Below are 15,000 nucleotides of genomic sequence, written 5' to 3' on the forward strand. Positions count from 1 at the left end.
CAGTGTGTGTGTGTGTGTGTGTGTGTGTGTGTGATGTAAAGACACTGACCCACACAGCTGTGTCCATCAGGCAGTGTGTGTGTGTGTGTGTGTGTGTGTGTGTGTGTGTGTGTGTGTGTGTGTGTGTGTGTGTGTGTGTGTGTGATGTAAAGACACTGACCCACACAGCTGTGTCCATCAGGCAGTGTGTGTGTGTGTGTGTGTGTGTGTGTGAGATGTAAAGACACTGACCCACACAGCTGTGTCCATCAGGCAGTGTGTGTGTGTGTCTGTGAGATGTAAAGACACTGACCCAAACAGCTGTGTCCATCAGGCAGTGTGTGTGTGTGTGTGTGTGTGTGTGTGTGTGTGTGTGTGTGAGATGTAAAGACACTGACCCACACAGCTGTGTCCATCAGGCAGTGTGTGTGTGTGTGTGTGTGTGTGTGTGTGTGTGAGATGTAAAGACACTGACCCACACAGCTGTGTCCATCAGGCAGTGTGTGTGTGTGTGTGTGTGTGTGTGTGTGTGTGTGTGTGTGTGTGTGTGAGATGTAAAGACACTGACCCACACAGCTGTGTCCATCAGGCAGTGTGTGTGTGTGTGTGTGTGTGTGTGTGTGTGTGTGTGTGTGTGTGTGTGTGTGTGAGAGAGATGTAAAGACACTGACCCACACAGCTGTGTCCATCAGGCAGTGTATGTGAGTGTGTGTGTGTGTGTGTGTGTGTGTGTGTGTGTGAGAGAGATGTAAAGACACTGACCCACACAGGTGTGTCCATCAGGCAGTGTGTGTGAGTGTGTGTGTGTGTGTGTGTGTGTGTGTGTGTGAGATGTAAAGACACTTACCCACACAGGTGTGTCCATCAGGCAGTGTGTGTGAGTGTGTGTGTGTGTGTGTGTGAGTGTGTGTGTGTGTGTGTGTGTGAGATGTAAAGACACTGACCCACACAGCTGTGTCCATCAGGCAGTGTGTGTGAGTGTGTGTGTGTGTGTGTGTGTGTGTGTGTGTGTGTGTGTGTGAGATGTAAAGACACTGACCCACACAGCTGTGTCCATCAGGCAGTGTGTGTGAGTGTGTGTGTGTGTGTGTGTGTGTGTGTGTGTGTGTGAGATGTAAAGACACTGACCCACACAGGTGTGTCCATCAGGCAGTGTGTGTGAGTGTGTGTGTGTGTGTGTGTGTGTGTGAGATGTAAAGACACTGACCCACACAGGTGTGTCCATCGATGTGCAGCTGGAACCCCTGATGACACGAGCAGAGGAACGAGCCCACGGTGTTTGTGCAGGTCTGTTCACAAGTGTCACTACTGCGCACACACTCGTCCACATCTACACACACACACACACACACACCTCAGTTACTGTGTGCGCTGATCCACCATTGTGCAACACTTTCATTGGCCACAAACAAACCAATGTTTTGGCAATACAGATACACAGATGTCATGCTAATCAAGTACACAAGGAGAAGAATTCAATTCACCTGAAGTGCACCAAACAGAGATTGTGTGTGTGTGTGTGTGTGTGTACCTGTACAGTTGTGTTGATCTGCAGTGATTGTGTATCCGGAGTGTGTGTGTGTGTGTGTACCTGTACAGTTGTGTTGATCTGCAGTGATTGTGTATCCGGCGTGTGTGTGTGTGTGTGTACCTGTACAGTTGTGTTGATCTGCAGTGATTGTGTATCCGGCGTGTGTGTGTGTGTACCTGTACAGTTGTGTTGGTCTGCAGTGATTGTGTATCCGGCGTGTGTGTGTGTGTACCTGTACAGTTGTGTTGATCTGCAGTGATTGTGTATCCGGCGTGTGTGTGTGTGTACCTGTACAGTTGTGTTGATCTGCAGTGATTGTGTATCCGGCGTGTGTGTGTGTGTACCTGTACAGTTGTGTTGGTCTGCAGTGATTGTGTATCCGGCGTGTGTGTGTGTACCTGTACAGTTGTGTTGGTCTGCAGTGATTGTGTATCCGGCGTGTGTGTGTGTACCTGTACAGTTGTGTTGGTCTGCAGTGATTGTGTATCCGGCGTGTGTGTGTGTGTGTGTACCTGTACAGTTGTGTTGATCTGCAGTGATTGTGTATCCGGCGTGTGTGTGTGTACCTGTACAGTTGTGTTGGTCTGCAGTGATTGTGTATCCGGCGTGTGTGTGTGTGTACCTGTACAGTTGTGTTGATCTGCAGTGATTGTGTATCCGGCGTGTGTGTGTGTACCTGTACAGTTGTGTTGGTCTGCAGTGATTGTGTATCCGGCGTGTGTGTGTGTGTGTGTACCTGTACAGTTGTGTTGATCTGCAGTGATTGTGTATCCGGCGTGTGTGTGTGTACCTGTACAGTTGTGTTGGTCTGCAGTGATTGTGTATCCGGCGTGTGTGTGTGTGTGTGTACCTGTACAGTTGTGTTGATCTGCAGTGATTGTGTATCCGGCGTGTGTGTGTGTACCTGTACAGTTGTGTTGGTCTGCAGTGATTGTGTTTCCGGCGTGTGTGTGTGTGTACCTGTACAGTTGTGTTGATCTGCAGTGATTGTGTATCCAGCGTGTGTGTGTGTGTACCTGTACAGTTGTGTTGATCTGCAGTGATTGTGTATCCGGCGTGTGTGTGTGTGTACCTGTACAGTTGTGTTGATCTGCAGTGATTGTGTATCCGGCGTGTGTGTGTGTGTACCTGTACAGTTGTGTTGGTCTGCAGTGATTGTGTATCCGGCGTGTGTGTGTGTACCTGTACAGTTGTGTTGATCTGCAGTGATTGTGTATCCAGCGTGTGTGTGTGTGTACCTGTACAGTTGTGTTGATCTGCAGTGATTGTGTATCCGGCGTGTGTGTGTGTGTACCTGTACAGTTGTGTTGATCTGCAGTGATTGTGTATCCGGCGTGTGTGTGTGTGTGTGTACCTGTACAGTTGTGTTGATCTGCAGTGATTGTGTATCGGGCGTGTGTGTGTGTGTGTGTACCTGTACAGTTGTGTTGATCTGCAGTGATTGTGTATCCGGCGTGTGTGTGTGTGTACCTGTACAGTTGTGTTGATCTGCAGTGATTGTGTATCCGGCGTGTGTGTGTGTGTGTGTGTACCTGTACAGTTGTGTTGATCTGCAGTGATTGTGTATCCGGCGTGTGTGTGTGTGTACCTGTACAGTTGTGTTGATCTGCAGTGATTGTGTATCCGGCGTGTGTGTGTGTGTGTGTACCTGTACAGTTGTGTTGATCTGCAGTGATTGTGTATCCGGCGTGTGTGTGTGTGTACCTGTACAGTTGTGTTGGTCTGCAGTGATTGTGTTTCCGGCGTGTGTGTGTGTGTGTGTACCTGTACAGTTGTGTTGATCTGCAGTGATTGTGTATCCGGCGTGTGTGTGTGTGTGTGTACCTGTACAGTTGTGTTGATCTGCAGTGATTGTGTATCCAGTGTGTGTGTGTGTACCTGTACAGTTGTGTTGATCTGCAGTGATTGTGTATCCGGCGTGTGTGTGTGTGTGTGTACCTGTACAGTTGTGTTGATCTGCAGTGATTGTGTATCCAGTGTGTGTGTGTGTACCTGTACAGTTGTGTTGATCTGCAGTGATTGTGTATCCGGTGTTAGTGTGTGTGTACCTGTACAGTTGTGTTGATCTGCAGTGATTGTGTATCCAGTGTGTGTGTGTGTACCTGTACAGTTGTGTTGATCTGCAGTGATTGTGTATCCGGCGCTGCAGTGGCAGTTGTATGTTGCCAGCTGGTTTGTGCAGTTGTGTTCACAGAGTCCGTTGTCCTGAGCGCACTCGTCCACATCTGAACAACACAAACACACAAACACACAAACTCATGCGAGTGATCCCTCATCACTGACCCTCCGCTGTAGATGTAATGAATCTGGGATGAGAGTGGTGTGGATGGGCAGGCGATGCCAAAATAAAAGAATAATGAGCATTCATGCAGAGAGAACAATAGAAACATGAACGGAGCTCTTCTCCACGCCGTGGTCTTAGAAAATGTTTCATAAAATGCACAGTTTTAGAGATATCATCCTCAGATTTGAAATGAAGCATGACCACACTTTTGGCTTCACTTTAGTTGCGGTTATAAGTTGTTACACCACATCAATGTAATATTTGTATCAGGGCTTAAAAACGGAAAAAAATATCAATCGGTTCACTCCGAGCAGAAACGATATTATAGCGTTTTCGTTTTTGCGTTCCTCAATAAACATTACTGTTCCGAAAACGGTTTGATTTGAAAAAATACCGGTTAATAACGTTATTTTAATTTAGCCTATACTTTAAACAAATATGTATAAATAGACTTATTTTCACTCAATAATAGGCCTAATATAACGCATGTTAAATAAACTTGATTATTTATTTCATAACATTTTTAAAACCACAACAGAAATACATGCATTAATTACAAAGCATAAACAGCGGGACAAATATTGACCTGTTTTAATGAGGCGTTAGACAATCTAAAGTGGCCTCTTATGCCTAATTCTTTTCAGAAGAGTGATAACATTCTTTGTACATAACTTTTTTTCAACACGACTTGTTTTAAAAATTGCATGAATAAAGAATAAACTGGATAACCATTGCTCGTTTAATGCTGGTCATTTCAAAGCAAACACTGCGCAACACGTCTGCATTGCATAATCAAATTCAGTCAGCTAATAAAGCTTGATCATTTAATGCAATATAACATACCATTTAATACGAAGCATCAGCCGTCTATAGAAAACATTGACCTGTCCTGTATTGGCAATCTGAAAGACTATAGGAAAAATGTTTGATAGATGCTATAGCCTACTTGGACAGGCTTAAACAAAATCCACAAACTAGCCTAAATCAGACTATTTGAGCTTAAAGTCCGTACTGCTTATTTAAACATACAAAAAGAATGTCCTCCAATACCTGCGCTTTCATTGATGACCTCAGCGGGGAAAGAAATGTACTTGAGGCGTGTAAATGCGCGCTCACACTGACTTGCGTTACCGGTAGATTCACAGATGACATTTCACTCACGCTGGATCCGTCAACGTCACATGCTGAACTACTCTATTCATGATTGGTCACTGCCAAATTAAAATATTAAAGAGAACGATAAAATAACGTTATTAACCGGTTAATGGTCATTTCAGAACGATTCAAATTGATTTTGATTCCGTTTTCGTTTTCGTTCCTCTTAAAATTTCGTTCGTTTCCGGTTTTCGTTTTCGTTCCTTGAACCGGTTCAGAGCCCTGATTTGTATTAGTGGTGGGCCGTTATTGGTGTTAACGTGCTGCGTTAACGTGAGACTCTTATCGGGCGATAAAAAAAATATTGCCGTTAATCTATTCTCAAAGTTGGGTTGGGAGCTGGGTCTATACTACGCAAGCTATGATGACTTTCACCTTGATATTTTAGCGTGGATGTACACCTAGCCGAATTACACTGTAGGGGCAAGAGAACGAGTCTTCGAACCTGTGTGTATGCCTACTAGTGTTGTCAAAAATATCCATATTTCGCTATGTATCGATACTGAAATATCTGAAACGATACAATACTCATTTTCTACAGTATCGATATCAGCTGCGCTCTCCTCTCCTCTCCTCTCCCCTCTTAATTCCAAGATTACAGTGAGATTAATCTAGATTAAAAAAATGTATCTATGCCCACCACTAATTTTTATACATTTAAAAATCATATATATATATATTTTTTTATGTTTGAGCTTATATATCTCCATATTAATAACAGTCTGAGTAATTTTCTCTTGAACTGTAAACACTCAAAGTGTTGGCTTTATAAATATATGTTGGTTATGTGTCTATTCAGAATGACTTATGAGCAGCAGCCTTTTCATTTTGGGTATGTCATCTATGCACCACTTGTAAAATAGGGCTTTCATGGTAAGAGGTTAAAGGAACACGGCACTATTGTTGAAAATAGGCTCATTTTCCGTCTCTAGAGTTGAACAGTTGAGTTTTACCGTTTGTGAATCCATTCAGCCGATCTCCGGGTCTCGCACTTTTAGCATAGCTTAGCATAGGTCATTGAATCTGATTAGACCGTTAGCATCTCGCTCAAAAATGACCAAAGACTTTCGATTTTTAAAACTCGACTCTTCTGTAGTTACTCATCGTGCGCTAAAACCGACGGAAAATTAAAAGTTGTGATTTTCTAGACCGATATGGCAGGAACTATTCTCTCATTCCTGCGTAATAATAGACTCTTCACAGACTGATGACGCGTTTTAACAGTCATCAATATCGTAAATTTGTATCAAAGTTTTTTTTTTTTTTTTTAAATGAATGTACATTTATAACACTAATACTTTGTATTTTATTACTTTTGCATCAAATAACAAAAAAACAAGTTCCCGCTGCTGTGAGGGCGTTTCTACAGCGTCTATGGGAGTGATGGTAAATATTAACATCTTTCTCTCTTTTCACTGCCGTTATCAATCTCACTCTATTTTTTCCCTCTTTTTGAAAGTTGTACAATCCCTATTGTGGCGTTTTTCTTTTGCTATTTGAGTAAATGGGTACACAAAAAAAATATTTTCTGTATTCTCTCATTCACAACTACAATAGTTAACCCAACTATGACGACTTCCGCTCTGAGATGTGAAAAGGGTCTATCAACCGTAGATATACACAATAAAGGCTAGATGTCTCTAACGTCATCACCGGCGGCCATCTTGTCACAGGCAAGCTTTCTGGCGGGCTCCTGATGTAAGGCGAGTGATCTGAACACAAATACTCTTATCTCACTGAAATCTTGACGGATTTACAAATGGTTTGGTTTCTTACAAACGTTATTAACGTGGCTATAATTATGGATGCTTGAACAAATTATGAACAATTATTCATATGTATGCAGTGTCATAACTACATATCTGACGTTTATAACAAACCAAACAGTTTGAAAATTGGTAGAAAATTGAGCAAGTTATGGTTATTTAAAAAGTACACGCACCATTAAAACACAATGTTACGAGTGAGCGAGCTGACTGTGACAAGATGGCCGCCAGATGCGGACGTTGACCTCCATTGGCCAGCAGCGCGGACGAGACATCTAGCCTTTATTATGTATATATATGCTATATATTGATATATACACTGATATTACACAGCGCCTGAAAATAGGCTAACACCCGTCAACATAACCAATGTGATAACCGGCTCACACAGAGAGCGCTGGGGACTATTTTGTGTAATATCACTGCGCCGCTGCACTCATGGTTTGTTGATTATTACGCAGGAATGAGAGAATAGTTCCTGCCATATCGGCCTAGAAAAATCACAACTTTTCATTTTCCGTCGGTCTTAGTACACGATGAGTAACTACAGAAGGGTCAAGTTTTAAATATCGAAACTCTTTGGTCATTTTTGAGCGAGATGCTAATGGTCTAATCAGATTCAATGACCTATGCTAAGCTATGCTAAAAGTGCAACCACCAGACCCGGAGATCGGCTGAATGGATTCACAAACGGAAAACTCTAGGGGAGACAGAAAATGAGCCTATTTTCAAAAATAGTGGCGTGTTCCTTTAAGAGTAATGAATGATTGATCGCTAATTCAAACAACGATCATCATCATCATCATCATCATCATCATCATCATCATCACAGCATTCAGTCTCCATGGATCCGGGATCTGACCCACACTGACCGTAGCAGGCGTGTCCGTCTCCGCTGTATCCCTGAAGACACTGACAGAAATACGAGCCGATGATGTTCCCGCAGCGAGCGTTGACGTCACAGCCGTGATCGCCGGTCAAACACTCGTTAACGTCTGCGTGAGAACACGCGTGTTAGTTCAGCATCACTGAGATTCTCTCACCGCTCATGTGATAATGCATAAGTGAACATGAGCAATACACACTCACCTAAAGGATTATTAGGAACACCTGTTCAATTTCTCATTAATACAATTTAGGGCTGTCAAAATTGCTCAAAAATGACGTTCGAATATTCCCTAAAAAAAATGCACGAATATTCGAACTATTCGAACATCTGGTTGTGCATTTTATCAATGACGCGCATTACGTCAATAACAGGACAAATGAATACAAAGAGACATAACTACTTATATAGGTAGTCTAGTTAAGTTTAAACATATTTGACAACGTATTACCTACACAAAAACAAGTAAATCAACTAATGGCTAAAGACCGCAGACCTCACTCTCTCTCACTCTCTCTCTCTCTCTCTCTCTCTCTCTCTCTCTCTCTCTCTCTCTCTCTCTCACTCTCTCTCGCCCTCGCGCTCTCTGCGCATAACGGTTTAAATGAACAAACACATTTTGAGGCTGATCAAGAGTTTTGTGCAAGCAATTTAAGGTCGCGACTCTTGTCCCAAATATAGCAGGCTTCATTCAGTGATTGAAACAAATATTAATATAAGTTTTCCAGCATATTATTGAGCGCTCCGAGCGAGCTGTGCTGTGGTAAACATGGAACTTTTCCTTGACATGAAACGGTAAATAATCAAACCAGTGGAAGCAGTGCATTTATCCTTTATTCATGCAATATCTCTTCAGTCAGTACCTCGGTTCCATTGCTTGACAGAACTCCAGCTGCCTCATCCACGACACTGATCGCTCTCATGTCCTTACAAATCAACTAAATTGATTTCTCCGTTATGGCCTCGCATGTTGCAGACACAGAGCTTGTGGCGGGCGATGCAAAGTAAGGCTGGTCCAGTTTGCACATACAAAACAAAGCTACAAAACGAGCCTACAAAAGCATAAAAAAGCCCGTTTAATAAAGAAAAGTTCACGAAACTAAGTGAAAACTCACTAAAGTGTTTAGTGAAATCAGGAAACATTTAGATATCATAAATTGAGTTGTATAAGTTAACGTTACATTTCTACATTCATTTTGTTCTCGTTACAAGTAATATCAAGGTTTATTTTGATCTGTTTTACATGATTCTTCTGTAGTGTGGTTTTCGGTGAAGTGTACTAAAATAAATATCGTCACCTGTGTACATTAGCCCACTTCTTCTCCACGCTTTTCCTGATAGTTTATAGAACAATTACTCCGAGTCGCCATCTGTCGTTTCAGAGAAAAGCACAACGGCGAGCGCGTCAAATATAAACAGGTCGTCCGTTTGGGGAGGAGCGCGCGCAGTCAGCGGAGGCTCGCGCTCTGGAGACGGGCCAAAGTACACAAGGCTTCACTCGCAAAGCAGTTTTCAGACAGTTTTTTTCCCCACATTTTTTTATTTATTCGAATATTAATTTTCACCTTTGAAATTCGTTTTTTAAAAACTATTCGAATATATATTCGAATTTAGAATATTCGTTGACAGCCCTAATGCAATTATCTAATCAACCAATCACATGGCAGTTGCTTCAATGCATTTAGGGGTGTGGTCCTGGTCAAGACAATCTCCTGAACTCCACACTGAATGTCAGAATGGGAAAGAAAGGAGATTTAAGCAATTTTGAGTGTGGCATGGTTGTTGGTGCCAGACGGGCCGGTCTGAGTATTTCACAATCTGCTCAGTTACTGGGATTTTCACACACAACCATTTCTAGGGTTTACAAAGAATGGTGTGAAAAGGGAAAAACATCCAGTATGCGGCAGTCCTGTGGGAGAAAATGCCTTGTTGATGCTCGAGGTCAGAGGAGAATGGGCCGACTGATTCAAGCTGATAGAAGAGCAACTTTGACTGAAATAACCACTCGTTACAACCGAGGTCTGCAGCAAAGCATCTGTGAAGCCACAACACACACAACCTTGAGGCGGATGGGCTACAACAGCAGAAGACCCCACCGGGTACCACTCATCTCCACTACAAATAGGAAAAAGAGGCGACAACTTGCACGAGCTCACCAAAATTGGACAGTTGAAGACTGGAAAAATGTTGCCTGGTCTGATGAGTCTGGATTTCTGTTGAGACATTCAGATGGTAGAGTCAGAATTTGGCGTAAACAGAATGAGAACATGGATCCATCATGCCTGGTTACCACTGTGCAGGCTGCTGGTGGTGGTGTAATGGTGTGGGGGATGTTTTCTTGGCACACTTTAGGCCCCTTAGTGCCAATTGGGCATGGTTTAAATGCCACGGCCTACCTGAGCATTGTTTCTGACCATGTCCATCCCTTTATGAGCACCATGTCCCCATCCTCTGATGGCTACTTCCAGCAGGATAATGCACCGTCACAAAGCTCCAATCGTTTCAAACTGGTTTCTTGAACATGACAATGAGTTCACTGAACTAAAATGGCCGCCACAGTCACCAGATCTCAACCCAATAGAGCATCTTTGGGATGTGGTGGAACGGGAGCTTCGTGCCCTGGATGTGCATCCCACAAATCTCCATCAACTGCAGATGCTCTCCTATCAATATGGGCCAACATTTCTAAAGAATGCTTTCAGCAGCTTGTTGAGTCAATGCCACGTAGAATTAAGGCAGTTCTGAAGGCGAAAGGGTCAAACACAGTATTAGTGTGTGTTCCTAATAATCCTTTAGGTGAGTGTATTTTACAGCATTTATTAAAAATGTTCATGTTCATGTTAGTTCACAAACCCTGCATCAGATGGCCCTGTGATGTCACTCACCTGTGCAGTGTGTGCCGTTGCCCCGGTAACCGCGCTGACACACACACCTGTAACTGCCCATGGTGTTCTGGCACTCCCCTCGACCGACACACACACGCCGCTCCTCCACACACTCATCCACATCTGCACAGGAGCACATCCACAGCTTGAGTTACATTCTCTTAAAGGATTCACTAGCCAATCAGAACGTCTGAAAAGAGGCGAGGAGAACAAACACTGACAGACTCAACTACCTCCACATATAAGAAAACCTCGGCACTGACCACCTGAGAGACAGACAGAAGCTGGTTAACAACAGCCAAGGCTTGAACACACACACACACACACACACACACACACACACACACACACACACACACACACACAAACAGGCTCAATGACGAGACATGTAGTACGACCAACTGACATTCATACTATACTTTATTCACCACAGACACAGAGAAAATGATCAGCAGCGCAAGACACACAGGTTAATACATGAACACACACACACACACACTCACCGACACACGCGGCCCGGTCCTCTCTGAATCCAGCCTGACACACACACGTGTAGCTTCCTTCTGTATTCACACACACGTTACCCAGCTCCCTCCGGCAGCTCTCCTCGAAATTACACTCGTCCACATCTGTGGAGAGAGAGAGAGTGAGAGAGAGAGAGAGAGAGAGAGAGAGAGAGCTAGTTGCCATGCAAATATTTCTCATCTTCTTTTAGTGTAAGCTGATATGCTTAAATAACACATTCATAAACACTATTTAAAAAAAAAAAGGTTGCAATGAAACGGAAGCAGCAACAGATTTTTTCTGTATTGTGATCAGGATCAGGATTATTATCCTGTTTAAAACCATAAAAACACACATTTTCTTTACTTTAAATAAAAAAAAAAAATTATGAATGATATATCAATTAACTGCCAATGCAACATTTCTTGATACTAACAGAACAAACACTAATAATAAAAATGACAAAAACACACAATATAAAATTATTAATATTAAAACTAATGCTAATCTATTAATCACATCTAACACCAAAGTTTGTAAATATATATGTGTATACACACACACACACACACACACACACACAAACATTATATATATACACACACATATACACACACACTATATATATATATATATATATATATATATATATATATATATATATATATATATATATATATATATATATATATATATATATATATATAAATATACATACACACAGTATTTATATACACTCACACACACACACACAAACATTATACACACACACACACACACACACACACACACACACACAAACATTACATATACACACGCACAAACATTATATATACACACACACAAACACACACACACACACACACACACTATATATTTATATATATATATATATATATATATATACTCACTCACACACACACACACACACACACACACACACACACACACACACACACACACACACACACACACACACACACACACACACACACACACACACACACACACACACACACACACACACACACACACACACACACAGACAGACACACACACTATATATACATACATCCTCACATACACACACACACAAAATATATAAATATACATATACTGACATAAACACACACACACTATATATATACACACTCTCACACACACACACACACACACACACACACACACACACACACACACACACACACACACACACACACACACACACACACACACTAGTATATATACACTCACATAAACACACACACACTATATATATATATATATATATACTCCCATACACACACACACACACACACACACACACACACACACACACACACACACACACACACACACACACACACACACACACACACACACACACACACAAACACTAGTATATATACACTCACATAAACACACACACACTCTCTCTCTCTCTCTCTCTCTCGATATATATATACACACGGACATTGACTCCTACACCTCCTCAGTATTGGATCATATCAATACCACCATCGACAGTGTTACAACCCAGAAACAGATCACCACATACCCAAATCAGAAGCCTTGGATGAACAGGGAAGTACGACTCCTGCTGAAGTCACGCAATACTGCCTTCAGATCAGGAGATGCACAAGCCTACAGCGCATCCAGGGCAAACCTGAAGAGGGGCATCAAAAAGGCCAAGCACTGCTACAAGCTTAAGATTGAGGGTCACTTTTCCAACTCTGACCCTCGACGCATGTGGCAGGGCATCCAGGCCATCAGTGACTACAAACCCCCCCACTCCACCCCCGCAGCCACTGATGTCAACTTCCTGAATGAGCTAAATTACTTTTATGCTCGTTTCGAAAGAGACAACAGAGAAACTGCCACCAAGCTCAAACCCTCAGCTGACCACCCACCAATCACACTCTCCACCACAGATGTCTGCAAGGCACTGAGCCGGATCAGCGCGCACAAGGCTGCTGGACCAGACAACATCCCTGGACGTGTGCTCAGGGCATGTGCGGAGCAGCTCGCTGGGGTTTTTACAGACATTTTCAACCTGTCTCTCGCCCAAGCAGCTGTACCATCATGCTTTAAACGCACTTCCATTGTGCCAGTGCCGAAACACTCCAGCCCGAGGTGCCCTAATGACTACCGCCCTGTAGCACTCACACCCATCATTATTAGGGATGCACCGAATATTCGGCCACCGAAAATTTTCGGCCGAAAATGGCCCAAAAGTGCATTTTCGGTTTTCGGCCGAAAGACTTTTATCACCGAAACAACACGGCCGAAATGTTGTGATGACGCAAACAGAAACCGCGACCTGCACGTGCTTGTCTGAAGCAGTATATTTGAGAAACACCCACGTCAGCTCCATGCATAAGCACTGACAGCCAGAGCTCATGTTCTCGATGAGAAGATGACCAGACTTCACTGTGAGTTCCCACACAAAAATCGATCCACATGTATCACGAAATTCAAACGATAAATGGCGTTTTGACGCTCTTTAATGTGGCATCACTGATCACATCACAGTTCAAGCCGCGGCGCGCGCGCGTGAACGCGAATATCTGTGAGCGCGATCGATCATCTCTTCCTTAAGAATAAACATGAATGAACATCTAAGGTATGTTGAGGATACATTAACACTCACTGTCACGTATCATATGTGGTGTAATCGCTCAATCAGTGTTTCAGCAGCGAAAAGACGTCAATATAACTGCTTGTAAACTAGCCTAAACAATGTCATGTAACTTTAGCATCACATTTACCTCAGGCAGTCATTCAGTGTCCACAGAATTTTATTCACTAGAGTAAATCAACTCTTTCACTAAATATATGACCTATATTAGCCGTTATATTCATTATATTCTACTTAACCTGTTAATGAGATCTTGATTATCTCCTGTATGTTTAAATAAACCTTTCATGAAAATGACAGACACTGTGTATAAATGATTATATTTCAACAACGAATTGGAGAAAAAACTATTTTATTATTAGATTATTAGTTATTGCAAAAACTGCCTTATGTGAAGTTTACATGTTTGCGTACTATGTTATTTGAGTGTTGATTATTAGACCTAAAAATAAATAGCAACTGAATTTAGGCTAATAGTTTGGGCTCTGTTGTTAACCTTTAATATTAATGTGCAAGTAAGGGCTCCCCATATAGTTTACAGCAATATCTTCAATACACTTTTAGTTATAATTTAATTCATTTAAGGACAGATACTTTTTTTTTTTCAGTAAACCAATAAAAATAAATAAAAGTCATTTTGTAAAACTGTTGTCCTGAACCGTCAGTTTTGTGTGTCGCTACACCCCTATTCTACAGTTAACATATGGGCTATGGCAGTCTTTGCTTTGATACACTATTATGTTGAAGGCCTACAGAGAAAATTGTTTTATCTTTAAGCAGTTTCACTTGTTCTGAATGCACTTTCTTGTAGTAGTCCTACAGAGAAAAATTTTAAATGCACTAGACCTAAATGTACTTTGTTTTTATGAGAGAACTTTTAATTTTAAAACCTTTCTGTAGGCCTGTACATTATTATTTAATGCACAAATGAGTGGGGTCAAGTTAAACATTTTAGTTTGAATTTTATTTTATACTGTGCATTGTTGCAATGTGCTAAATAAATATTGGCATAATTTGTAATTGATTTATTCTTTGAAACTTTAATATTAATTTATGCAATTACAATGCCTTGATTTTAGTAAAGTTAGTAAACAGTCATAGCCATAAATCCAATGGTACTAATAATTGGCATAATTTATTTCGGTGTTTCGGTTTTCGGTTTTCGGCCTTGGTTTCCTCTTTTTCGGTTTTCGGTTTCGGCCAAGAATTTTCATTTCGGTGCATCCCTAATCATTATGAAGTGCTTTGAGCGGCTGGTCCTGGAACACCTAAAAGACTCTATACCATCCACATTGGACTCACACCAGTTTGCCTACCGCAGCAATAGGAGCACAGAGGATGCCGTTTCCATGGCACTGCACTCTGTGCTCAC

General features: G+C 42.0%; 1 protein-coding gene across 1 annotated transcript in view; it reads right to left on the reverse strand.

The window, feature by feature from the left end:
* LOC307135633 (uncharacterized protein) overlaps positions 1 to 15,000 on the reverse strand; it is a gene marked incomplete at both ends in the record, with an annotated part of 33,677 nt that overhangs the window by 15,096 nt on the left and 3,581 nt on the right. Inside the window, 5 exons of the mRNA XM_079832206.1 lie at positions 1,187 to 1,309; positions 3,613 to 3,735; positions 7,588 to 7,710; positions 10,487 to 10,609; positions 10,990 to 11,115. Coding sequence (XP_079688332.1) covers positions 1,187 to 1,309; positions 3,613 to 3,735; positions 7,588 to 7,710; positions 10,487 to 10,609; positions 10,990 to 11,115 — 618 coding nt within the window. The remainder of the gene's footprint in view (positions 1 to 1,186; positions 1,310 to 3,612; positions 3,736 to 7,587; positions 7,711 to 10,486; positions 10,610 to 10,989; positions 11,116 to 15,000) is intronic.

The sequence above is a fragment of the Gobio gobio genome, assembly GCF_949357685.1.
Source record: "Gobio gobio genome assembly, chromosome: 12".
Taxonomy (NCBI): domain Eukaryota; kingdom Metazoa; phylum Chordata; class Actinopteri; order Cypriniformes; family Gobionidae; genus Gobio; species Gobio gobio.